The following is a 27,900-nucleotide window of genomic DNA, read 5'->3' as shown; positions in this document are numbered from 1 at the left end:
GCATGGTAACGATTAATTGTTACCCATTAGCGCGGACGGCAAAGTGTCATGTTCAAAGCTTCAGTACTGACGTGAAGATGCACTTAATAAAATCACACTGCAATTTTAGCTACTAGAACCTGGAGTTTTGTTCTTTGATATTTAATCAAAATAATGCTACCTTTTACAAATTAGTGTATTGAAAACCTAAAGGAATGAAATAGTTTCCTTAAGTGTGGAAAAAGGCATTTCCATAGGAATTTATTATACAGATTTTTTTTAGTTATTTACATTCAAATTGCATGATAGCTGTTGTAGTGTGAAGAACCACGACTACCCCACAAAGCCTTCATAAAAAAACCATCAGCTTGGTCGAGGCGAAGACATGACATACGGGAGAAAAATTTAATTACATATTTCCTCACAATACGTATGCGCCTCCATGGCCTCAGCCTCGCATTTTTCCTCTTGCCCGATCGAGGAGTCGTGGGGTTCAGGTTCAGGTCAGCGAATGTGATTCATTTCGCAGCCATGGCCGTTGGCGTGATTAAATTTTCATTTTAATGCACGTCTGAAGGAGCATTCAGCTAGTTTAATTGAAAAACAGTGCAGCTGCAGAGCTAATATTTGGTTTGCAGCACGACCAAGCCATCCCATTTCATCACAACGTCATCCTGTTCCATTCCATTCCGAGGATTACACCACGCGGAATTCCTGTCCGCAGTCATGTCGGCGCTTTAACGCTTACACGGATCTCATCGAGCTCTGCTGGCCAAATGAGTTCCTGACGTGTGTTTCATGGTACGTCGAATTAATTTCATATCTCATGTTTCCAATGGCATTTGCATGCATAGTTAATCGAATTTACTGCAGATTTTCCATACCCATATCCACAGTCATGCTCACATTTTTACCAAACTAATGGAGCAGATTATGGAGCAGCTTGGTGGGGAGTGGAAAGTAACAGTTGTTGTCTAGACTTTTGACTTTCGCTGACCTCTGTTTACTGCTATTTTGGCTTGGCAATTAGAGAGCTAGCGAAATGGCCATTTGACTATTGTCATGGCTCATCCACATGTCGATGACTTGGCTAACTTTCTGGTGGTGCCACGTTTTGCCTAGTGGTGCCCACTATTGATTTGATACTTGTATCTGCTCCAGACATGGAAACTTTCGATGCGACCGACTCCCTAAGTGAGTCATTTGCAGCTGCTTACCTTTAAATTCGCATCTAGACAACTGTCTGCCTCAATTTCTTCGTCACATCACTGTCAATTATCTGGGCGACACAGCAGGACTTTATAAGCTGCCACTTCGGAGAGTTACCAGGTCCTGTTTGGGGAGACACCAGGCAGGCGACGGATGTATTCATGCATCAGCCAGGCCAAAGTGACATTTATTGGCTGTCAGGAAGTCTCTCAGTCCGTCACTCAGTCACTCAGTCGACAGTCGGTCGGAAAACTGGGAGAACTGGGAAAACTGGCAGGGCGGAGTAAGTCATTGGGAAAACACTTTGTCAGCCTTCTACTTTTCGAGCAATGAATTGATGTGTCTTGCATGCGAATTATGAAGCACTCTGTGGCAATGTGAGAATGTGTTTCACACGTTAAGAGGACTCTGTCTGCAGTTAACCTGGTCCGCGAAACAATCAATTTTATCGCCAGTCCCAGATGATTATGGGCATTGAAAAATGGCAAACGGGAAATAAATTTGTTGTTTTGTTTAAATAAGTGAAAGCGTTATTTAAATCAAAATTGTATACATAGTCCAACGGCCTTCATCCTTCAAGAGATCGTCCTCCAATCCAAAGTCACTGCGCTTGGACACCAGGGGCAGCAGTTGAGGTCCGTGCAACTCTCGCCCAGACAGCAGCGGCAGCAACTGTCCGCAAGTCCTGCGAACAGGCAGAGGAGCATGACGAGGAGCAGCAACAGCGAGGACGAAGGAAACTTCAGGCTGCGGTGTGTCATTGCTGGACAAGCAAAGCAGATTGGCACCCGGACAGCAGGTGGACTGATGCTGAACTGAATGCACCGCGGCATTAGTCAATTTTCCACGGCAGATGGCGACGGCGATCCATCATCACCAGCCGGCGCATGGCAAACAAAGTCATTAGCTGCACTTCATCCGGAGCCGGAGCACACGAAAATAGCAGCGCACATGCGTTCTGCACACGTGCCAGGACCTACACGGACCACAATTAAGATAATGCAAAATCAACAAGACAAGGACCTCCAGAGAGACAGCTGAAGTGAGCACTCGCAGAAAAAGAGTGTTTTTGAATGCATTTGAAATATTTATCAGCTATATTTACTGTTGGTGTATGAAGTTACACAAAATATATTAGAATCTACAATTGATATTTTATATTAATGATTATATTCATATATTTTTGTTTCATCTGAAAGAATGTGCTTAAATTTTTTTTAGTGTATGGAAGAAAATGCTAATGTCGTTGAACTGTCGCTGATTCATGTCTTTAACAAGTTTATTGACAACGCGGCGTATGATTAATGTGCCTCCTAATTGCTGAGTGCGACAAAGTGAAGAGCCATCGATATGTTCTTACCAATTTGTGTGTTTTGCTCTGGCTCAGCTTAACCTTTAGGACAAGTCAAGAGCCGTCTAAGCCTGAGAGCAAAAGCCAGCATACATTGTAAGTTTATCTGCCGTTTAAAGGGATATATCTCCTTCTCAGCTCCTTTAAATTGGCAGCAAAAGAATGATTAAAAAGTATTTCGCGTAGTAAGTATGTTCTAGCCAATTTAAAAAATTGATTCATTCCTTAAGGAATATATGTGATATGGATGAGGTCACTTCCCTTCAGGTAACACATTCACAAAAGGGGCCAAGAAAGAACTTCGATTTGCTGCGACAAGCAAATGCAAACAAACAAGCAATAAGGTACCGGAGAAATTGTCGCTTTAACTTAGTTTATAATGCCACTTGAATGAGTTTGCTTGGCACAAATGCGAAGACCAAAACGAATACGATCCTGGCCTAGGGTTGCCACAAAAGCTTCCAGAATATTCACCTTAAATTTGAATTGGGTATGATACAGAAGAATTAAAAAAAAAAAAATTATCACTTAAAGATTTTCTAAACGGGTCGTGTAAATATTTTGAAGAGTCGCTATCTTGTTGAACTTAAAATACTAGTACCTTCCTTCTGAACACCGGGAATATCCTTCCATTTATGCTAGTGCACGAATGGTCCTTTCAGTGCACAGAATGCAACGAAAAAATACGCCGAGCAGGAGCAGAAGACAGATGTATGCACTGTATGCCGGAGCAACCGGAGCAGGGATTTGGAACGGTTTACTGAGGAGCCGTCTGGTGGCGTTAAAAGAGTCGTAGAACTGAGCCAAATGCAAATGCCAGGCGACACGTGAGCCCCGCCCATTGGCACGCCCCTTTTGGCATCCAATTTGCCATTTATTCAATTTAAATATTCACACCATTGTGTAAAGCGAACTCGTATTAAAAATATCTGAGATGGAATATCAGAGCTACACGCCGCTGATGGCATAATAAGCCAAGGAGGAGTACAAAAGCTGGGAAAATAGTGAAATAAAGCGCATTCGAGTGAAATTGAACAAAAGTCAACATATCGCAAAATGAAATAAATATTTTTATTATTATGTAAATGACACAATGCAATGAAATTCAATTATATTAAATTTGTATGCACAAAACGAGGAGAATAGGACAACGTATTTTCATATCTACCATGCAATTATCGTATTGTTTTTAAAATAACTGACTGGAGTGAAATGTTAAAGAGTCGTACATTAAAATAAATATTTGCAGTTTGTTTTAAATAATTGATGGAACAATTGCGTGATGTATGTAAACTGATACAAGTCGATTTTACCACTAAACTGGGTGAAAAAAAACTTTAGCTGCATTTGTTAAAAGGCGTTCATGAAAGGCCTTCCATGTATTTAGCTTGTCAATATGCAATTATTGGTATTCCTCTTTATTTACATTTGGCCTCTCGTATTTATTTATGATGTTTACGAAAGAATGCCCCCTATATTTTAATCCGCCAGAGCGTGACAGCATAAAGTTCTGATGGAATTAATCATTTTTGTTTTCGCTGTTGTTTGACTTTGGCACGCACATGATAATGCCAACTAAATTTAATATTAATTCAATATAAATTCATTAAAAGATTAATTTATATTGTTTCCATTGTTAATCGATGCACAGCAGCGTGCAAATGCGCTTAATGAGCTTTAAAAGTGGAAATAACTGAAAACTAAATGCAAACTCGCGCTTCGACGAGCGCAAAGTGCATAAAGTTTATGAAACCCAATAAATGGCGTGGCGCCCGAACAGGAACTGACCAAGTTTTTTGGTGGCACTCATAAAATATGTACACTCAACTTGGCCACTCATCGAAGTCGAAGTCTTCGCTGCACTCTGCTTGCTTTCTTAATTAAAAATTTCATTTTAGGAGCAAACAATGGGAAACGGGCAGTGGCAACTAATGAAATGGAAAACGCAAGGCAAGAAATAATTACCCATGCATATAAGCCAAATGCAAATTTCAAAGTTTGTTTTTAGAGGGAAAAGAGAGTTTGGAGATGGCACACCAAAGAAACAGAGCGTCGTATAAGTTTCAAGAAGCTTTTGAAAACGTCCTTAAGTGTGTAAATCATAACGGAAGTTTCTTAGAGTTTTTGAATAACTTAAAAATAAATGCACTAAGTCCTTTCTTAAGCAGTTGATTTTACTTACATTTTTAAGACCAAATTGAAAAATGCCCATTGTGTTCTGTATTTATTGTAATGCAGTTCCACATCTTCATTCTTGCCAAATTCCAATCCGCATTCTTCGTTTTTGCGGAAATGCATTTGCTTAATAATGAAGGAAAGTCTATTATTTTAATAGTAACAGCACTTTGCCTACCTCTAGAACTTTCATTAAAATGCCTTTTGTGGCCACAACTCAACGAGATATATTTAAATGTTTTTTTTTTGCACATTAGTGTGCATTAATATTATTAAAACTAAACAACAATGGGAGTGCTAGCCTGGAGCACTGACCCCATTTGTCTGGCCGGGGAGTTGAAGTCGAAATGGAGAGTCACTGGTGGGCGTTGTTGCGTAGGGGTGTGGCACTCCTGTCGCCTCACTTGATGGAAGTCCTCTGTTGATTTGCGACGCCTTTTACTTTTCGCTTTATGCGCTCCTCCCATTTGTTTGCATTTGTGTTGACACTCACTTCATTTAGCAGCCCACAGCAGCTGCAGTTGCAACCTCACAAAGGCATCAACAGCAGCAGCAGCAGCGGCAGCGGCGGCAGCAACTCTTGCAACACCAGCCACATCAACAACAAGAGCAGCAGCAACATCAGCTGCGAGTGATGTATGTGAGTGCAAGTGCAATCCGCCCCCGGCTGCAGGTTAAGGACCTTCTTTTGAACTTTAAAATGTTTGCTTTTGGACATGTGGGCAGCATTAGAGTAAGGATAGTCGCCTGGATGATACCCTGCAAGTCCAACTAGCCTCCAACTGGCTTAGCAGATCAATTAGCATACAACACATTATACTTTAATTTTGCATTCCATTATTGTTGTTCAAATTTATATTCCAACTGCAGCAAATATACATTTAAGCGGGGTACTTGCAACCTCGACTACCCTCTTAGTTATGACTTACATATTTATTTTGCCACTGTTTCCACTGCGGCACCCACGAACCCCCATTTAAGCCTCCTCATACCCTCTCATCTCTATTTGTGTTTGTGTTTGCTTTGTGGTTTTGCCATCGCATCCAGTACCCGTGACGCTTTTTAATCTTAAGCTCCTTCCGTTCGCCGCAGTTGTCCAGGCCTCCAGTCAACTGACCCTTTTCTGGGACTTGGGTCCAGCCAGCTGAACAAATATTTATAGCCATTTTTACCCTTGCTACAGTTCCACCTGGCGACTTAAGGCCGGCTTATGTGCTCGCAAACCAATTAAAATGGCCAACGGAATTGTAAGACCCCAGACACGAAGGCAATGGCAGCAAATTAATTTCAAAGGATTACGACTGGGCATGGAATTGTACCATATTTAGTTCATTTTGTTTGGATATTCGGTTATGGTAAGTCAGTAACATCAAGCTGCATTCCCTAATTGTGTTATTTTTAACAATTCCTGGTGAATGGAAATTATCATTGGTATATTTCTGTAACTATCCATAATTTATCTTGATTTTGTTGGTTCAGTTTTCTTTCGTCTCTGTTCGGGGCACTTGTGAGATCCCTCCTTGTCCGCCACATTTCGCAATACTTTAGCTGCCGCCTCCAATCGCTGCCGGCGATGCAACTCGACACTCTGCTCCGGATTGAGGTCCCTGAATAGAAACTCATCATCTATGTATCCTTCATCTTCTGCCTCAGATTCGTGGTCATATTCGTGTAAGCTTCTTAAGATTATTGCCTTCAATCGTTGCAGGCGCTCCATCATAAAAAGTCGAATAAAAATTATGATAAACAGACCAGAGATCAATACGTAAAATAACAGCTTATTAAGCAGAAAACCAAACGTCACGGATATAAAGCGCATGAGTTTTTCAATAATCGTATCCATTTTTGAAATTTTAGCTGGATCGACTCGTTTAGATTTCTTACTTGAAATATTCTGGGAAAAATAGGGATAGTAATATAAGAAACTTAAAATCCACCGCATGCCTAACTTCGGCTTTTTTTCATTTGTGAATTTATTAACAAATTGCTGGAATTGAAGGACTGAACTTAATTCTCTGCAATCAATGGCATGTGAAGACATTGAGACAAAGTCAAAGGACGCAAAAGTGTGCATTGTTTACTTTCTGTGAGGACAGCTCTCAAGGATTCAGTTTTGGCCTGCTACTGAGCCTAGCCTTATCCTGTGACTGCGATTGTGCCTGCGCCTGACCAGCACTCAAAGGTTCAGGAAGGCTCTTAACCCGGTGCTTGAGGCTGTGGCTAAATCCACACCACTGTGCTAGGGAGTCGGATGAAAATAAATTAAAAATGTGTTAGTCTCGAAGCCACACGCACCCACACACATGAAACAACGTGGACACTTATCCAGGCGGTCGCATACACAGACATATTAAGGAACGTGACTTGGCTGTCCTGAGAGAACCACAAACACAGCCACATAAGTTTAGCATGTTATGAAAAATGTATACACAGACGGCAGACGGCGGAGAGTGAGAAGGACTGCCTTTGTCCGCCCGGCACGTAACCGGCCACGCCCAGTCTCCTCGGCATCCGATCCTGCCCGCCCCGCCCCCACAGCTTTTAATGACAAAAGTTATGACGACAAATGACTCGGTCGACTTTCACTACGAAATCAGAGCCGGAGCCTCACAATGGGACCATGAATCATTTCCCGCTGACTTGACTCCGCTCTTCTGAATTCACTTTTGCCATTTGGCCGCCTTGATTTGTAGTCGCTGTTAAAAGCGCTCTTCATTTATCATTATGCAAATTATAAATTAAATTTTAACGGAATGCTGCAGATAATAATGTAAATGTTTTAATGCCACGCTGATAATTATGCAAGTCTTGCTGCATCGGCGAAAAATTCACGCTCGACCGCAGGAGTTAACATACCCCCTCTCTCGGTCTACCCAGTACTGCAACTGAGAGCCGAGCGAAAGTTCAACGAAGATCGCCAACACGAACTCTGACGAAGATATTTGGGAGATACACATACATATTTGTAATAAAGAATTCATTTATTATTCTCATTTCACACCTCAAACTACTCAGTCGTTTTTTTGGAAGCTTTCCTCCCACGGCCACGGGATTGTAACTGGCGCAGCCGGTCAACGGACAAGGGATTAACAATGCCCACTACGCTTATCGTTCTAATTCTAAAGAGGTATTGAACATGTGACGGCAGTGGTTGTGGGGATTTTATTAGTGAGTGGTGAAATAGAAAGGAATTGGATAAAACATAATAACGTGCAAGTGCAATTAAAACAAAGGAAACAAACGAAATCAAGTTCAAATTGCTTCACAGGCGACCGTATATGTGTACATCAAACGCTGATAAGGCACCGGGATCGCTTGTGCGGGACAATTTACAACAATTATACCAACGAGTTACTGTGTGTGATGACCGTATATGTGTACATCAATCGCTGATAAGGCACCGGGATCATCCATACACCCTAACTCATACAAATGGTAAATTAATCAACAACAAAAAAAAATAATAATAAAAAAAATTAAAAGAGAAAAAAAATTTTTCTGACATGTTAAACTACTGTGTATGGTTACCATTTGTGTGTCGGAGAGCGCTTGGTGTGTGCGAGAGTATTGGTTGCTCTTTGGTTACTTCATAAGAATGGTAATTTCATCACTATGGTAATATTACATCAGCCTATATTCGCACTGCGAACGGTTGTTATGTCTCTATAGTTCTGAGAACAACCGTTTGGCGCGGCGACAGAGCGACGTCGCTGCCGCTGAGTGTTGGCCGTTGTGCACAACAGAAAAGAGAATGGTAAAGAACGAGATCAGTCGAATATTAGACTACGTTGTGACCAGAACTCGAATAAATTTTGGACATCGATCGCCTCCGATATAACGGGACCTCCTACACAAGTGTTTTAAAAAAAAATAAATAATAATAAATAAATAACTGTAAGTTGTGTGATTAACGACCGAATATGTGCACATCAATCGCTGATAAGGCACCGGGATCGTTTTCACTTAAAAATTTACATGAACACAAATTTTTTTAACAAATACAGAACTTGCTGCGCAGGAGGTGAATTTGGACATCAGTCGCCTCCGAGGCAACGGGATCTAATTCACAGTGGGTTATAAAAATAAATGTGAGTTGTGTGATTAACGACCGAATATGTGTACAACAATCGCTGTTAAGGCACCGGTATCGTTTTCACTTATCCATTTACATGAAAAAGGATAATAATAATGATAACAATCATAATAGAATGAAAAAAAAAGACAAAAAGAAGAAAAAAAAAAAGAAAAAATAAAAAAAAAAAAAAAAAAAATTGCACAGTGATACAGTTTCCTTCGGCAAAGTCATGTATGTGTTTGTGTTGCGCCGCCTGTATAACCCTAGCGACGTCGACGCACCACTGTACATTGGCTGCCGCCAAAAGCTGATGTCGCGCCAGAGTGGCGGCTATATACTGTATATACTGTATACTGCGGCTGTATACTGTATTGAGTTCTGTTCAATTCAGTTGAATTCTTTTTGCACACCACGCACTAAAAAAAAAAAAAAAAAAAAAAAAAAAAAACCCACTCAATTAATTCAAGAAAAATAATGCATATATGTATAGGAAAAAAAAGAACAAAAAAAAAAAAAAAAAAAAAAAAAAAAAAAAAAAAAAAAAACCAACTTAACGCCTACTGTTGTCACATGTTCACTAACCTATAACAAAAATACACTCTATTCAATAGCTATTTAAATCATGTATTACAGCTAAAGTCGAAAACACGAGTAAAAGGTGGATAGAAGCACAGCAGCACTACAAGAACGACATATACTAAGCACCGGGAAACAAGGATAAGAAGAAACTGCGTAACGGACACACACATACAGGTTTCCTTTTTATTTTGAAAAGAATACACACATATAATACACATTCAAACAGATACATATACATAGCATCAAAGAATATAATACAATATATTACTACATTAATATACAAACGAAAACAAAACAAGCCTAACACCCAAAATTTTCCCTAAGCAAAAAGATATTATTAATATACCTATTTTTACATAGTATTACACATATCATATCATAACCATACCCCAATATATAATTATTCACTATTATTTGCAAACAAAAAATAATACAATATATTACTCGATTATAATACAATATATTACTACATTAATATACAAACGAAAACAAAACAAGCCTAACACCCAAAATTTTCCCTAAACAAAAAGATATTATTAATATACCTATTTTTACATATTATTACACATATCATAACCATACCTTAATATATAATTATTCACTATTATTTTCAAACAAAAATACAGATTTCTTCCCAATACGTGTAAATGTTAGGAAAAAAAGCCAACATTAGTAATACAGTTAGGGGCAGATTAGGGCTAAGAAGCGGATCTGGTCTATCTGAGATAAGGGAAGCGACAGGAACTAAAGAAAAAGACCAGTCGGTTCAATCCGAAGACAATAATCCCACCAACACTATGGATTCCGGTAACGACACAGGGCCAATAAGTCCTATCGTTAATTCATCAACAAACACAAACCTGAACCTACAACAATTACTAACCCTTGTACATCAACTACCAACCTACGAAGGCCCACCTGACAATCTTGATAGATTCATAGACAGAGTAGATCAGCTCCTTTTGTTAGCTTCATCAGTGGACCAAACAACAGGCGGACAGTACTTACTTGGAACTATCCGTGACAAAATTAAAGGCAGGGCAGACGAAGCACTGAATGTCTGCGATGTACTCCTTACTTGGGATGACATCAAAATAAACCTCAAGCGACTATACTCTAGCAAGAAAACAGAGGAAATGCTTGTTAGAGAGCTACACAACCTTCCGGACGGACTCAGTATGGGAAAGTTGTATTACTCAGCCGCTAAAATAAGAAGCGATTTAATGTCACTCGCTAGAGAAGCCGACCCTAGCGCACACTCTCTCGCGGCCAAACGCGACCAATACGATAGATTCTGCCTAAATACATTCCTAACTGGATTAAAGGACCCACTTAGGTCAGCCATTAGGAATCAAAGGCCAGAGACAATCGAGAAAGCATACGAGTACGGTCAGATTGAATTAAATTTCCATAGAAGCCTGAACAAACACCAAGATAACCGACGACGTGACAGCCCATTTCACAGGAATCACCCATACGCAAAAGGACAACCAACCAATAGCGACTACAACAGTCGCTACATACCACGACAACAGAACTATAATAATGGCAACAACGCTCGTCATGTACCACGATATGATAACAACAGCAACAACAATGATAGCCGCTTTATACAGAGACAACAAAATTTTAACAACAATAATAATAGACGCTTCACACGTCAACATAATTCCCATAACGATAGTAATGGTCGACAAGACAGAGAAACTCTGGGCAGGAACCCCTTCCACAATAATGAACAACCAGATCAGACCCTTAGTCACCAGAACAGGAACAACCATAACCCAAGCGCTCCCCTATGTAACATTAACGATGATGCAAATTTTCTACTAGAAGCCTCGGGAAGCCAGTCGGCTACATAAGCAAGAAGACTCACGGATCTTCCTTGCCATTTGTTTTCTTATCTCCAAACTCCATGGTGTCAAAGCCTCTCAAATTCCTAATAGACACTGGATCTACTTACTCTTTCATAAATCCAGCACTTATTAACGAAGAGCACGTCAAAAAATTAACCTCGGATATCAATATCCACACTGTTCTTAATACATTCAAAATTCGGGAATATACCGATAAAATAAATTTCAAACAATTCGAAAAAATACCCAATTTTAAGTTCTTATTATTTAATTTCCACTCCCACTTCAATGGCCTCCTAGGCATGGATATCCTATCTAGCCTAAATGCAAAAATAAACCTTGCCGAATCCATACTAGAAACACCAGAAACCGCCATCCCAATCCTCACAAGAGCAAACCCTGTAGACACATTACATAACCTGCCACAAAATACCAAAATGCTACTTCCGCTCCCAGTAAACTTCATGGAGGGAGATTTTATATTTGAAACCACCAATTTGGATAATCAAGTATCCATAACAGGCGGTTTATACACCGCAAAGGCAGGATCAGCTTATTTCGAGGTCTGCAATAACTCAGACCAGATCCAAACACTTTACCTCGAAGAAGGGTTACAGGCAGAAGAGTTCTCTTTGCAAACCCACCAATACTTAAACTGCATGTCCGCGGCAACAGATACAGAACGACAAGACGACCAACAATTAAACATTCTGACGGAACACCTTAACAGCGAAGAAAAACAATGCATACTTAAACTATGCAAGTCATTTAAAAGACTTTTCCACAACGAAAACAACCAACTAACGTTCTCTAACGCCATCAAACACTCTATACCAACAACAGATAATATACCGATTCACACAAAATCATACCGTTACCCATTTGTACATAAAGACGAAGTCCGAAAGCAAATTTCAAAAATGCTCGAACAAAACATCATAAAAAATAGCCATTCCCCCTGGAGTGCACCCGTTTGGGTCGTACCTAAGAAAAGTGACAACATAGGCGAAAAAAAGTGGCGCTTGGTAATCGATTTTCGGAAATTAAACGAGAAGACTGTCTCTGATAGATACCCTATCCCAAACATTGCAGATATACTAGACAGCATAGGAAAGACCATGTATTTCACAACAATCGACTTAGCAAGTGGCTTTCACCAAATTCAAATGAACCCACGCGATGCGAGCAAGACGGCATTCACCGTCGAAAATGGGCATTACGAGTTCACGAGAATGCCCTTCGGTCTCAAGAACGCCCCTGCCACGTTCCAACGCGTTATGGACAATGTTTTGGGTGACCTAGTCGGTAACGTCTGTCTCGTCTATCTCGATGACATAATAGTATTCTCCCCCTCACTCCAAAAACATATAGCAGATATTAAATCTGTTTTCACAAAACTCCAAAACGCAAACCTAAAAATCCAACCAAGCAAGTGTAGTTTCTTAAGGAAAGAAATCGACTTCCTGGGACATATCGTAACCCAGGAAGGAGTCAAACCAAACCCACTTAAGATTCAAACCATCAAGGACTTCCCTTGCCCAAAGACAACCAGGGAAATTAAATCATTTTTAGGACTGTTAGGGTATTATAGGAAATTCATAAAGGACTTTGCGAAAATAACTAAACCTATAACGAGACAGTTAAAAGGGAAGAAATCTATAATAATAGACGATGAATTTAGACAAGCATTCGAAACGTCGAAAGATCTCCTTTGTAATGATCCTATACTCATATACCCTGATTTCAATAAACCGTTCACGCTGACCACAGACGCAAGTAATTATGCGATAGGCTCTGTGCTGTCACAAGGTCCAGATACTAATGACAGACCCATATCTTTCGCTAGCAGGACACTATCGGACACGGAAATCCGCTATTCTACGATAGAGAAAGAGATGCTAGCTATCATTTGGTCTGTAGGCCACTTCAGACCATACCTCTTTGGGCGTAGATTCAAAATAGTCACAGACCATAAGCCATTAATCTGGCTAGAAAATCTGAAAGGTCAGAATCCAAAACTACTTCGATGGAAAACTATCCTGGCCGCTTACGACTACGAAGTCGTATACAAGAAAGGGTCGCAAAACGTAGTTGCTGACGCACTCAGCAGAATTGAGCCAAACTTAAACATAAACGAAGACCCACGAATTATACCAATCGTTCCACAACCACTAAATCACTTCAATTGCCAAATAATATTCTGTACCGGATCAACAACGCTAAGACAGCTAGAAACACCATTTATCCATAAAGTAAGACACATAATCACAGAACCCGTGCATACTTTCGACTCAGTTACAAACACTCTTCAAGCAATCATGAAACCGAATAAAACAGTCGCTATATTTGCACCGGACGATATTTTTAAAATAATAGAAGAGTCCTATAATAACTATTTTTTTGAAAATGATTTATACAAAATTGTCCGCTGCAATATATGGCTAACCGAAATTACGAATCCTAATGATCAGGAAAACGAAATTCGTGCGTACCACTTAAATACCAATCATAGGGGGATAGACGAAACGTATAACCATTTGAAAAGGGACATTTACTTCCCGCATTTAAAAGACACTATCACAAAAATTATAAAAAATTGTGATACCTGCCTAACCCTAAAATACGATAGACATCCCCATAGACCATTGATGCAAGCCCCAACCGCCCCAGAGGGTCCATTGGCAGTCGTACATATAGACATATATTTCATTAATAATACTTGTAACCTCACAATTATCGATAAATTCACCAAGCTAGCCCAAGCCTACCCCCTTAGCAATAGAAATTCAATAAAGGTCGCCGATGCCCTATTACAATTCATAAGTCACTATGGCGCACCAAAGAAAATAATTTTCGACCAGGGCGCGGAATTTTCGGGCAGTCTATTCAACGACCTCTTAACCCAATTCCAAATAACAGCTCATACAACTTCATTTCAACAATCAACGGGCAATGCTTCTGTCGAGAGACTGCACTCCACCTTAACCGAACTATACAGGATAATCTTGAACAAAAGAAAGGAAGCACGCCTAGAACGCGAGCACGTCCAAATACTCGCAGAAGCAGTAGCAACATATAACAATGCAATACACTCCAGCACTTCCTATACCCCTTTCGAGCTCTTCCATGGAAGAACTCACATATTCAACAAAACAATAACATTCGACAATCACCACGATTACCTTAAGAAGTTAAACGAATTTAGAAAAGACATATACCCAAAAGTACAGGAACATTTAAGCGCGACCACAGAAAGAAGATTGGCTAAATTAAACAAGGACAGAGAGACACCAGTACAACTCGAGCCTAATGATACAATATTTAGAAAAGAAAACCGCAGAAACAAGATAACACCGAAATTTTCACTACACAAAGTAGATAGGGACAAAGGCGTCACTTTCCTAACAACTAAAGGTCAAAAGTTACACAAACAAAAAATTAGAAAAACAGTTAAGAAAACAGTGGCAGGAACATAAGAAAGACAAGCACTATTTAATAAATATATTATTATCAAACTAAGTAACATAAAAACCCACTTTATCAAGAAATAACACTTATTCATTATAAAGTAGGAATAGCTTCAATTTAGACACTTTGATTACGTAAATAAAATAGTCGATAGCCTTTAGCCAGTAAACTAAACATTATCCATAAACTGTTATTTCATAAGAAACAAATAATAATATAATATAGAAATTAAGTGAACAAAATGTAACTTTAGCATTAGATGTAACGTTTATATACACAACACTCATGTTTAACATTAAGATACCCATTTCAAAAAAAAAACTGTTAAATTCAAAATATCGTCGGAGTTCGTGGCATATACCAACAACACGCCGCCTAATCACCTTGCTCCGATCCGGCCATTTCCCATTACGGCCTTCTCTTCGGACTGGGGGGGGAGGAGTTAACATACCCCCTCTCTCGGTCTACCCAGTACTGCAACTGAGAGCCGAGCGAAAGTTCAACGAAGATCGCCAACACGAACTCTGACGAAGATATTTGGGAGATACACATACATATTTGTAATAAAGAATTCATTTATTATTCTCATTTCACACCTCAAACTACTCAGTCGTTTTTTTGGAAGCTTTCCTCCCACGGCCACGGGATTGTAACTCAGGCGCCGTCGCGGCATGCAAATTGAATTTGTTAATCAACTGCATTTAGGCTTAATTGAAACTGCGAATAGTGGCCATAAAAACGGGAGGCATTTTAAATATTAAATTCCATAAGTAAAAATCAGATCTGTGGGAAAATTGCGCACGTGCACCTGGTGCATTTGCGATTATCAGCCAACGCAAATACAAAGTCATGTTTGGGTTTTAGTAAATTGTACACACCAATCATGATCCCAGGCTACTCCATAGTTGTAGGTACTTGATTGTGGCCCGCCCTGCGTTTATTTGAGTTATACGAGCAATGACTTGGCCAAATTAAATTCAAATTCACACTGATTATTAAATGCAGCCAACTAATTTTCAGCTGCAGGCGAGTGACGCATTTCCCTTTGAAACTGTCAAATAAACATGAAATCGAAAATTGCATTATGATTAGATGGCCAGCTTTCGTATCAGTCGTCTTGTCAAATATGAGTTAATAATTAGGGCAAAACTTAACCAGCTCCAGGCATTCAGAGTCTCGAATTTATGTCTATATTAATAGGAAATACTGTCCCTATCCCATACTTACTTACACACTCGAAAACGTGGAGCAATGTTTACGGCAAACTGCCGTTGCCTCGGGCGACCTTGTGTCATAGGTTGCGTTAATTCAATTTTATTACGCATACGCAGTGTGGGCCGGACACAAAATGACGGCGCTAAAAGTGGAGCCTGGAGTATGTATCTCCGCATAAGCCAGCGTATGCATATCCTTGCTAATATCTGCACTGCGACAGTTTGAAGTGTGTTTAACAGAAGTGTGTGTCTGTTGATTTACTCCTTTCTAGAGCAGCAATTAATTAGCATACCTTTGTTTAAACATCCACAAGAACATATTGGGCTTACACAATATGAAGGCTCATAAATTTGCGGAACTGTGTGGTGTTTAGATAATAGAAAAAGGCTAGAGTGCATTAAAAAATAAGGAACAAATAGTTCAAACACAATTCATAGATAGATATTGAGAGATAGCTTTTGTTCTCATTTATTTATCCAACAATTTTTTTATTCTAGTGTCAGATAATATTTGTAGATAGTAATTGAGGCAACGCTTTCGGTCGCAACTTTTCAAACTGATTCGCTGGGCTACCCTTTGTTTATCAGGGCGCTCAAATTACTTTGCGAATATTTCTAAAGAAACCGCCGCCTACATATTTCCACCTTTTTTAATATTTTATGCTCTTTATAGGCGCAATGTGGGCTGCATCTGATGGCGTTGCCACTTTTGCCTTTGTGCAATTGCTTTTTGCGGATATTGTTGTTAGTTTTACTTTTGAGATCCGTGTTGGCTTTCGCTGTTTGTTTTTGCATTGTGCGATGGCGCTTTTGTTTTACACGGCCGGGCACTGAGACTGTGGTTTTTGCAGTTGTTGGCTGCTCCGGCTGCCGTGTCCTATTTGTATCCTGGGTATTTGTTGGCACACAGACACGAAAAATACTCACATATACTTAGGTTCACTCGCATTTATGTCTATTGGCGCGCGTCCATTTCCATTTCATTTCCGTTATTGCAAAACTTTTCGTATTAAATATATTTCTCTACCAGCGTTTGTTTCATTTCATTTCGAAGCGAAGCCTTTGCTGTCGTGGCTGTCGTTTTTGGTTTTTGCACTCCAGCAAAGTTGTTTGTTGCTATTATTTCTGGTACTTTATGCGCCGTGCGCCATTATTGCAGTTGTTTCCTTTATTGTACAAGTACAAGCATAAAAATCCCCGCATTTCCATATAAATATCCCACCCACAACACACTCGCCTCATTTATTGTGGCCTACTTACGGACGAGTGTTCTCGGGCCAGCGGCTTACAAATTGACATGCAATTAAATGTAAGCCACAGGCATTTATTATAATTGTTACACCCCTCTTGCCATTCCATGGCTCACAACCCCGATTCCGCTCCTGGCCAAAATGCTGACGCTGATTAGGCAGCTGGGCAACTACAAACTAACATTGTTGTCGGCCTCCGCTGGCAGCTGCAATTAGCATTCTGCGCTGTAATAAATAAAGTAAAATTAACCACAATACCCCAAACAAAACGCTCGACCGAATTGTCCTCATTAATTTGATTTTGCAAACAAAAAGTCAGTTGAGCTGTGTTCTTGGCTGGCTTTAATTTGAAATAAATTAAACACTTAGTCTAGCCAAAGTTTTTAACGGAATAAGAATAATAGAATAAGTACACAATTTCTCATGTATATCATTATATAATGCCATATCATTTAAAATGTATATCCTTTTTTTTCTAATGATCAGAAATGTATACATTTGTGTAATTTACTGAATTGGTTTGACGCGTCCTTTTTATATGCACTTTATTTGCATCCGCATTTATTTTGCAAAATTGAACTCACCTTTTTTGCATATTTTATAGGTCAACGCATTCAGAACGAAGTGACCGCAAATTTTTAGCGCATTTGAATTAATGACACTGAACATCGGTAAAAAAATGCTGGACCGCAAATCAGGTTAGTTTTCTCTCTTCTGACTCGTTAACCAAACAGTATAGTATATTTGGAATATTGTAAATGTAAAAACTTTTAATTTTCGATTACATTTTTCTGTTCAATAGCTAGCAGTTCTCAGTAAATATGAACTAAGGATTTGATTGGCTTCTAGGAAAGTACAGCATCGCTGAACCAAAATGTCATACGATCCCCGTCGGTAAGTTTTTGAGGTACTTTGATCGAGTGATTCCGTGCCACGGAGTTGTAACGCCTAAAGTTTTCATTTCCGGCGTTCAGGCGATCCGCCATTTCGGCAGCCTGCTGATTCAAGGACTGTCTGTAGGATAAAGCTGCTTCCGAACGAATGTAGCTGGGGCCATCCTTGGATTCTGGTAGTACATTTGACTTGTTGGTCTTTGAAGGTACTCGATCATTCCAAGAGTCTAGCCTTGCATTTTCTGTGGCAACAACAGACGGGGCTTGCTCTTGAGTACTGGTCAGCTGCGAATCTTGCATTTTAAAATCGGAATGCTTTGGCTTTGCAGACTTTAGAGATTTTTTCGAGTCTGAGTCAGCAGGATTTAATTTTAAGGAGCGCTGAGTTCCAGTTTCTGATGGCTTATTTGACACTTTTGATTTCATTGTGGTAGAGGAAGCTTTGGCTGCTTCTGAGAAATTTTTTGACTTCAAAATGGACTTCGGAGTGAGGGTGGTATTTGAGGAAATACTGTTGCCTATTGCAGATCGTTTCAATGTAATGTTCGAAGACTTTGAGGCCATGTTAGCCTCACTTTGCTTATTCGTGCAGCTCGTCTTGGAGGCCGCACTGAATTGCGATATGGATAATTTGGAATTGGCTCTACCATCACCACTGACCTGACGGTTCGACCTTATTGGCATTAAGGTGCGCAAAGATTCCTTTGTAACCGCTTCCTTTGATTGGGAGTCCTTGGACAGCTTCGTTGTTGAGACACCACCCGCATCAATGCGGTTTTTTTCACTGAGAGCTTCGGCCTGCTTCTTGGCCACGGCCATCTCTTCATTGATGGCCTTGGATATGTCGACCTCGCCGATAGTGGACTTTCCTATACTATGGTTGCTGTTCCGGGAAACCAACTCCTTGGATGGCTGCACATATTTGGACTTGGGTACGAAAACCGGCGGCGGATACGTAACGCAGGTAGGTATTTTGAATTCAGATCGGGCTCCACTATTGGGTGGTCCCACATTGAATGGATTGAAGGGTTCTACGTCGAAGTCATCAGGAAACATGTTGGACAGACAGTTGGCCAATTTCCTATGGGACCTACGTGTTTGACCTCATTTTAAACTCCCAGAACTGACAAAAACTTACCTGATTCGGATTAATTTTTAGAAGGTATGGGCCAGGACGTGGTAATTTCTTGTGTCTGTGTCGGAAAGCCAAACTATTTTTTTCTAATTTTTCTATTGGCTTTTCGATTAAGGCATCTGAAACGAACTGACAAAAAAATCAGTTTATACTAGTCTTGAACAATTCCATTAAGGCAATCACTCTGTTTTTGTTCTTTCTCTGCTATTTATCTATACATAATTGGTATGGCCACATGAATTCACATTGTGATTTTACATTCAAGTAATCTCGGTTATCCCTTTCTTGTTTTCTTTTTTATCTCTGACAATCTCGGGTGCCTTCTTCAAGTTCTACTCTCGGCTTAATTAAAAATGCCTCCAGCTTCCTTCCGAGCTAACACAGTTTATCAATTCGGAGTGTACGTGATGATAAGGTCTACAATCCTTTGAGTTTTTTATTTCTTGAAAATATAGGGTGGTTGCTTAGAGTTAAGCCACATTAATTAGCAGGCCGAGGAATTTTCAAGCGAGTGCTGAGACTCTGTTGTCAGATCTATTTAAATCTCTTGTCAGTATTTCGATCAACTTTTAGGAGAACGGTTGCTAAAATTTGAATACGGAAATTCTAATAATAGAATAACAGAAACACTATTATAATGACTAGTCTGAAAAACTCGACTGTACAAGACAGTTCACCGCAAGTGCCCCAGAATGGCATGGTCACCTATGGCAGCGGGCTGGTCTTTGGCGGGAAAGTTTATCCAGTATTGGTGGACGGAGTGCCCATGCAGCCACCCCTAGGTGCTCATCAGGCGGCAATGCAACAGCGCATGCAGATGCAGCAGGTACAGCCACAGGCTCCACATACCCACTGTTCCAAGTCCATTGTTCAACATCCTATATATCAACGAACGGAGACCCGGTTTCCTGTGCCCTCATACATGTCCAAGCCAAGCCAGCAGAGCTCTGTGACTTGTCGTGGCCCAGTCATGGTGCAGCAGTACCCGCCGTCCAACAATCTCGCGATAATGCAACCGCTGCAGGCGCAGATTCTACAGCGCCAGCAAATGCAAACCTCCATAGGCAGTCCTTGCGGCACTCACGGCTACTGCAATCTGCCAACGAATGCGGGTGGTGATTCCTGCGGCTGGGACGGCTATGCCATGATGCAGCCAATGGATGCCAGCAAGCCGTATACCTTTGGCTGGAGTCCTACCGATTGAGTTCTTTATCCTCTGTAACAGTGTTTGGACAATTAATAAAATTAAATGTGGATTGATTTAATCGAATTTGTTTCAGCTCTCTTGGAGAAGTTCCCCATAATGGCAGTTGCTCGTCTGGGTTTCCATTTTGCACTTCATCGAGCTGTGAGGTTGCCCCTCGTATCAGAGGCACCTCGTTTTGGGGGTTGTTCGTCATTTAGTGGTAAATTTCCATCTTAGTTGCCAACGAACGTCTGACGTGACATTTTGCAAATTCCGTTTTCAGCATTTTGTAATCGTTCCAGCATACATGTGCCACTGAAAGTAGATTCCCCACCCATTTGCCTCCTGATGTGGAGCTGAAGGTGGTATCAGCGGATGGGATGGGATACATGTGTGGCAAAGGGGTTGTAGCTGGTTTTCTATTGGCTTCCGATTTCTTCACTGGCCTTCAGCGACTCTTGTGATGATAGTGTTATGGGAAGTGTCTAATGCCATTAAAATAGTAAATAAAAGCAATTATAATAGCAACAAAAGACGTGGATTGTCTGTCGCATAATGGGCTTATATATTTATCAGCATTTGCAAGGCCCAAAATTAATCGAAGATATTGGTGAACTGATATTTCCGCTTTCATATTGCTTAAAGGTTGAGGCTGGAAATGTAAAAGGATGCATCGGTTACGTTTATTTATACTACGGCATAGCTTATTATGTAACCGCAAATGAATGCCAGCAAAGTTTAGGATTTCAGCAAATTACTGCCATCGCAATGGACGTTACCAAGGAATCAACTTTCCTGCTTACTGTGATAATTAACATTATTTCCATAAATAACTTTCTTTGTGGCATGCCTTCGATGCTAAGCTTCAGACGTCATCGGGATTGTGCTGAAGAGAAAACTCAAACCGCAAGCTGCATGTTGGCAAACACTGACACATACCCACTCCGCTCTCTAATGATGATCCCAAAAGTCAACTTGCTAAAGTAACATGAGCTCAAACATGCACACACACACACATCACAAACACTGGGACAGCGGACTCATAAGCACATAGTGGTATTAACGCCATAATTCGTAAGTTACACAGACACACACACAGGCGCCGCAAAAGGATTAAGTTATATTAAAGTTGCGAGCGCTGCATTTTAAGTTTGCCTCCTTTGACGATGGCATAAATGCAGGAAGCCACGAAGTCGAAGCCATGAAGTCGAAACAAAAGCCAAGGAATTTGCACACACGATCTTGGGTGCAAAAGGACTCCTCTGCTGGCCAAAAAGTGCGCTATGCAAATTCCGAGTGACCCACATTGAAAAAATAATATTAATATTCGGAGCGTCGAGCCAGTTATAAATGCAATATATGGCATAAGTTTACGCAATGCAATCCGCCGCTTTCGAAAAAAGCCGCCTGGCTTGTATATAGTTTATATAGTTGCAGTAGCTGGAATTTTTTGTTGCTGCCAGCCCGCAGGTCAAGAGTTAATTTTTGTGCTCTTATTTTATTTCATTTTTTTTTGTTCTTGTCCTTGCCTTTGCGTGTGCGCACATTTATGCGAAAAGTTGGCGTAAAAGTTTAATTTAAAAATGCATTTGGACTGACTTTGACCGTTTCGCTAAAACAATAAAAAAAAAAATGACATCAAACAAAAAGCGCCACAAAACCCACAACTATCAACTGCAAAGTCGCTGGAGCAGCGAGACATAAAACAAAATTAAATAAATTGACTTTCTTTTGGCTTTAGTTCTGCGCATTTAAATCAATTTACGCTTCGTCTCTACTTCGCATTCATTAATTGCCAACTGGAAGCTAATTGTTTAATCGTTTTGGCTTTTGTGTGGATAAAGCAGTAGAGAAATGTGCGGATAAAGTGCTTCCATGCTCTGGGTAAATTCTAAGAATTCTCCTAATTCAAAGCGATGACTGATTAAATTAGATCTGCCAATGAAAACTTGGCGAGTTTAATTCTCAACCTGTTCAAGTTGCTCCTTGACACTTTGCCGAAATTTGGTTTACGAGCCAACCGTGTCTAATAAAACTTATATGTCTGGGAGTAATAAAACCCACACAGCCCCCCATCTTCCAGTCGAAATGCCATACGATTTTTTAGGCCAGACCGTTCGGAATTTTGCGAGGGCGAATGGAAACGAGCAGCCGACTTGTTGAAGTGTTTATTGTTTAGAATCCCGCGGCGTCGGCATCAGAATACATAAAACATTTTTTCCTTTTGAATAAAAGATACGCAGATGAGAGTCTTCGAAGGCGGCTAAGTAACCTCTTCAACTTCTGCATGGTTTGGGTGAATGTCTGAGAATTGGATACGCATTTTAAATGTGAAGGAGGTATCCCAAGCTGTTTTTATAAAATTTAAATATGTGATATGTGTAACCGCATTCCAACATTTCGAATTAGTTCTGGCCTTCAAAATGCATTATTCTCTGCGTGTGATTGAAAAGAATGGGATTTGCGTTGTTGCAAACACTTGTGTATGTATTAAGACTTCTTAAAAACTAAGAAATCAGTGCTTCGGGTGTCAACATCTGCTAAGCTCAATCTAAAGATAAAACAAGTTTACTTAGCACACCTTTATGTCAATTCACAATGGATAGAAAAGTCCGAAACACCGTCCGTCGAACTGGACGGCTCACCAAACGGAGGCGCTCTGCAGGAGGTAACGAGGTCATCAGGAACAAGGCTGCCGAGGTGCCGACGGTGGTGCCTCCCTTGGAGCAAAGTAATGGCCTACAGCAACGGGTCTTCCTCTACATCCAGCTGAACGAAATGAGCAAGCTACCCGAAACGGGCAATCCTCTGGAGCTGCACCTCTACCATCCGAAGAACACATTGCAGAAGATGCAGGAGCGCTACACCACAGATACCATAATCTATCAGCATGAGTTCAACCTGAAGAAGCCCGTATTTGCAATGGGTGTGATGCAGGACGATATCGAGGACATGAACACGTTCAGCGATCAGCCGCTGTTGATATCCCTCTATCAAAGGATTCCCAGGCGCCGCAAGGGAGGATCTGGAAAAGGGAAGTCAAGGAAGCAAGGACGCACATCCTCTTCATGGGAAATAAGTCAAATAATCACAGATGCTTCGGAAAGTAAAGAAAATGTTCCAAAGGAGAGATCAAGTAAGAGGTCATCCGAACGTGATGGTGAGGAAGCTGGAGAGGAAGGTGAGGGAGGTACCTTTTCGGAGGAGCGACTGGAACTCTTATCCCGCGGCCACTGCGATCTTCTGCAGCTTTTCCAACGACGTCGCTTTATTAGCGATATCACCATCTATCTATACCCGGAGTATCGTTCGAAAAAGATTAATGATAAAATCACCACGTGCAGCGTTTGGCACATGTATTCCATTCTGCCCATCCTGAAGAACTTTAACTTTACGAACTTGGCCTTTCTGACCCTGGAATCAATATACAATGTTCCCGAGGATCTCCACTTGAAATCCGCTGAACTGGGCCTCAGTGTTTCTTTTCGTTCAACACAGCCGGATGAGTCCGATGGTGCTTTTATGGTGGTTCCATTGTGCACCTACTCAGGATTCATTTCACAGATCATCAGTGACCAGAACACAATCATTGTGTGGGAGAACATCAAGCGCGATCTGCACCTCAACATGAACTTCAGTTTTAACCAAATGGAGACCAATTCGAGAGTGAAGCTTCCAAAGCTTTTTCGCATGCTACTTTGGGAACAGGACGTTGACTTTCAGATCCATAAAATTGATCCAGTTTCGGACCTTGCCTTGATCAACAATTCTCTTCACCGTTTTGTTCTCAACGAGCAAATGAGGAAAATTCTCGAGGAGGCTGTAGTTCACAATGACTATGAATTGTTGCTGCAACTGTACCAGGAGACACCGACCAATGTCCTGTACGAGGGAGTCCTTAATCCAAGTATCTTTGGGTACCCAGGAGGTGAGGGCTCTTCAGTTAAGATATCAATACGATAACACATTGTTCCGCATTACCATCCCCAGTGAATTATTGCCGCTTCGCATGCAGGCTTAATCCCGTTTTCAAGCCATCTATCAAGCTAAGCCTTCCCAGAGATACCTTGGTAATGGGCCCAATGTTCTGCACCTTCAAGATTTGCTTCTTTCAGCCAATTTGCGAGCGCAATGAACCCCTGGACCAATACAATGAGAGCCTCCTCAAAAGGGCAAAGCTGCGGCGCTGCTTCGACATGGATTTCCTCAAAGAGGACGAGACGGATGGGGATGTGCTACTCGAGCTCTACCGTGCCTTTGATGATCTTATAACCGATACAATCGAGTTCATAATCAAGCGAGATGTGCAAGACATCAATGATAGAAAGGAGTTCTTTTGCTGCCAGCTGAGCAACATCTGCAATCTGGTGCTGAAAATATGCGGCTGCGACTTTAACATACGAATGCCAACAAAAACGAACATTGAATTCAGAGTGGGTATCTAATCGAAAAAGTATTTGTATTCAATAAGTTATCCATTAATCGATAAGGAAATGCTGACGCACATGTATAAGGAGCTGATGGATCGCATTGAGGGTGTATTTACTGCCTGCTGTTGGAAAAATAATTGTGACTCTACGCAGAATCAGGATCAAAAGGAACACTGTTTGAATCGGATGATGAATGAAATGCGACTGGTCAGCAACACTGGCCAACGAGATTTGGCCATTCACATGTACGATGAGATTGACCACAGCACCACCAACCGCATTGTATTCGACTTTGTAACCCTGCTGAATAGCGTCGAAAACCTGCAGTTTGAACAGGCGGCGAGATATTTCACGAAACCCCGAACCACTGATTGGAGTGGATATTACTTTACGTGAGTTTTGGATACGAATCTGAGCAGGGCCATACAGCTTTGTGCCCTAATAATTGCCCTTATTTATTTATTTACTTATTTTACTTCTATAGCGCAGTCTGCTCTTACAGCTCTATATTAACTATATGATGGACCTAAGATCAACCGACGAAGAGGTCTCGAGTACGGCCAAATCTAATATGATCGAGAGTTTGCGTCAGTTTGCTGATAAGAACAGAATGGAATCGGAAATCTGGATCCTTTTGTACTGCTTTTACAAGGAATATAATTATTTACCCGGAATGGAGTTGACGCGCTGGAAATTTCAGAATTTAACGAAAATTGCACCCAGGGCTCTTAACTTTACTCCTACTTCACTTTATGAACTGTACTTGCCGGTCGATTTTGAAATGAAGAGCTCATCCACCACGATGAATACTCAGTTTTATCCTGTTTTTAAGCTCTTCGCTCGCCTAGGAGCATACGCATTTGCGGAAGTTATATTTTCCGAAATTGAACAGTGTTTTACGGAATCTGAAGCCTATCTTATAAAAACCACTTTGAAGATACTGCAGCGCCAGATCGATGATAAGTTCCAGATCATAAAGATGCCTACGGATAACAGTGTGTATGGAAAGTTGAAGGTGAGAGTAGTTTATTTATATAAAACGAAATTTATATTAAAGTGAAAATCATTGTCTAGCGCTGTTACCAACTCCACATAAACGGCAGTGTAGAGTATTCCCGTGGGCGTTGTGATGAAGCTCTAAAGTACTTTCAGGAATTATTGTCCGTGGTAGATCCGATGGATATAGTGCTATTCAAGTTGAGTTTTCTGCGTCTCGGCCAATTAGCCTTACAAAGGAAACAATACGAGCTCGCCGAAAAAGCATTTAATATCTGTTTGCCTACCAGACGCAAGAACTTTATAGCCAACTATGGAATGGGCTTGACACTTTACCATGTCAGTTTTATTTGAATTGTTTCAATATGCTGTTTATTCACATACGTACCAACAGCTCAACCGTCTTGAGGAAGCCATTCCGTATCTATCGCGTTGCACAGAAGTCGACATCTTTATACCAGATGTTTGGGGATATTTAGCTACCATTAACCTGAGACTGAGCCGAAATAAGACGGCCTTGGAATGTTGGAAGGTGGCTAAACTGGTAAGTATATTTAGCGGTCTATAATACTATTAATTATATTTAAATACTCCTTTAAAGTACCCCGAAGTAAGCATCAGCAAAAGCGTTTATGCCGAACTTGATAAGATCCAGTACTCGGATGTACATCTGCTTGTAGATGATGACGGAAATCCAACCGAAAAGATGACAAAAATGGACTTTATTCCTTTGTAATTTGGTGAAACAAAAGGCTTTGCAGTTACCCAAGAAAATATGAGCCACAGAGTAAAATGATCCTAAACAAACACCTCCGAAGTCACGCCTTTCATCAAGTTTTGGAAGCATTTATCACTTAAATTCAATGCCCAGCGCTTAGGTGAAATTAATAATACGCACACGCATATGTTTACAAGGTATTTCGGTCCCTAAATGTCCTTCGCCTGCCTCGTCGAGCTGGCGCTTGTCAAAATTTTAGCCGCAGAGCAGCAGCCCATACGTGAATATGCCAACACAATGCATTTTTGGCCAAGGGCAAACCGCCACAGCAATAGCAATAACAAAAGCAACACCGCCAACAAACCAACAACGACAAAACAGAAACAAGTGAGATACGTAGTTAAACCCTTTTGGCCAACACTCAACCCATGACAGGTGTTTGCTCTGCAAAGCCTCAGTGGGGTATAAGGAACTTACCAATTAGCTTGGCTATCTTCAATGAAAAACTAAAACTTTTGGTTTCGCCTATGTAATATTCTCATAATATTTGTGTTAAATTTGTTTGGCTAAATAATAATTTTAATATTACCACTATTGTTATTCCCATTTTAGATACATGTTTAATTTTCTTGTTTGATTGTTTTTAGGAATGCTGTTTTTTATTAGGCAACCCATGAGATATAATTTTCACAAGTTATTAATATATAATCAGCCCAGCAGTTTTAATAATATGAAAATTCTGTTAGAATTCACCAAGCTTAACATCGTTTATGGCTTTTACTTTAAACATTTTATTTTGAATATTTTTCTATAAAGAATTTTTACCAACTATAGGGCATCCCCTATTCTTTGGCCTATTCTTTGGCCTCCTGTTGTTGTTTACCTGGCAGCGAGTGCTCTAAAATCCGCTTTGACAGCTCGGCTGTCAGCTCAACTCAAACCAAGCCAGGGGGTGTTGTCCTGCTGCCGGGAAATGGAAGTGGAAGTGGAAGTGGGGTGGTAGTGGAACTGGGGTGCTGTACACTTTTTTGCCTGTCTTGTTTGGGCCTGACCCTCAACTACATATGCTAATGACGGGACAGCCAGGATGGGGCAGGGACAGCCACTCAGCTCGGGCTGTTGAGCTAGTTTAAGGCCAACAACTCTCGACTGCTGAGCACACACAGTGTAACCCACTAGAACCCACTAGCACGCACACATTGGCTTCATCAAAATGAAATTTGTGAGCAAACACATAAAGTGAATCAAGTAAGCCAGCCAGCCAGGTAGCCGGGACACATGCTGCTAATGTTTTAAGACGGCTTTAAAATGCGTTTTAGCTGACGCTCGTTTCAGGTCCATCAACATCACGCATACGACGCGTGGGCACTGCCGAAAGGAACAACT

General features: G+C 40.7%; 5 protein-coding genes across 7 annotated transcripts; 2 read left to right on the top strand and 3 right to left on the bottom strand.

Annotated features, from left to right (window-relative positions):
- Positions 1-285: 285 nt before the first annotated feature.
- On the bottom strand, positions 286-907 carry LOC116802104. Its single transcript, XM_032725247.1, has one exon. The coding sequence runs from the start codon at positions 705-707 to the stop codon at positions 600-602; it is 108 nt and encodes a 35-aa protein (XP_032581138.1). The 5' UTR covers positions 708-907; the 3' UTR covers positions 286-599.
- Positions 908-6,073: 5,166 nt separating this feature from the next.
- Positions 6,074-7,012, bottom strand: LOC116801693. Its single transcript, XM_032722793.1, has one exon. It carries the CDS (start codon positions 6,786-6,788, stop codon positions 6,171-6,173), a length of 618 nt encoding a protein of 205 aa, XP_032578684.1. The 5' UTR covers positions 6,789-7,012; the 3' UTR covers positions 6,074-6,170.
- A 10,862-nt stretch (positions 7,013-17,874) lies between these two features.
- LOC6612178 lies at positions 17,875-19,308 on the bottom strand. 2 transcript variants are annotated; one of them, XM_032727467.1, is made up of 2 exons: positions 19,188-19,308; positions 17,875-19,139 (listed from the first exon to the last, which is right to left on the bottom strand). In XM_032727467.1, exon 2 carries the CDS (start codon positions 19,103-19,105, stop codon positions 18,002-18,004), a length of 1,104 nt encoding a protein of 367 aa, XP_032583358.1. In that variant the 5' UTR covers positions 19,106-19,139; positions 19,188-19,308; the 3' UTR covers positions 17,875-18,001. The 2 variants fall into 2 exon arrangements, with proteins under 2 accessions (XP_032583358.1, XP_002036695.2); XM_002036659.2 differs by having other exon boundaries at positions 17,875-19,130.
- Positions 19,309-19,670: 362 nt separating this feature from the next.
- Positions 19,671-20,464, top strand: LOC6612176. The gene has a single exon (XM_002036657.2). The coding sequence runs from the start codon at positions 19,822-19,824 to the stop codon at positions 20,386-20,388; it is 567 nt and encodes a 188-aa protein (XP_002036693.1). The 5' UTR covers positions 19,671-19,821; the 3' UTR covers positions 20,389-20,464.
- A 2,442-nt stretch (positions 20,465-22,906) lies between these two features.
- LOC6612175 lies at positions 22,907-27,092 on the top strand. 2 transcript variants are annotated; one of them, XM_002036656.2, is made up of 7 exons: positions 22,907-24,298; positions 24,361-24,803; positions 24,861-25,192; positions 25,290-25,815; positions 25,875-26,135; positions 26,191-26,340; positions 26,398-27,092. In XM_002036656.2, the coding sequence occupies exons 1-7, from the start codon at positions 22,969-22,971 to the stop codon at positions 26,530-26,532; spliced, it is 3,177 nt and encodes a 1,058-aa protein (XP_002036692.2). In that variant the 5' UTR covers positions 22,907-22,968; the 3' UTR covers positions 26,533-27,092. The 2 variants fall into 2 exon arrangements, with proteins under 2 accessions (XP_002036692.2, XP_032583415.1); XM_032727524.1 differs by lacking the exons at positions 25,875-26,135; positions 26,191-26,340; positions 26,398-27,092 and having other exon boundaries at positions 25,285-25,391.
- The last annotated feature ends 808 nt before the right edge of the window (positions 27,093-27,900 follow it).

This window comes from Drosophila sechellia, chromosome 2L (assembly GCF_004382195.2).
Source record: "Drosophila sechellia strain sech25 chromosome 2L, ASM438219v1, whole genome shotgun sequence".
Lineage (NCBI taxonomy): Eukaryota > Metazoa > Arthropoda > Insecta > Diptera > Drosophilidae > Drosophila > Drosophila sechellia.
The sequence above is the reverse complement of the archived record's forward strand: the minus strand, read 5'-3'. Positions and strand labels throughout refer to the sequence as shown.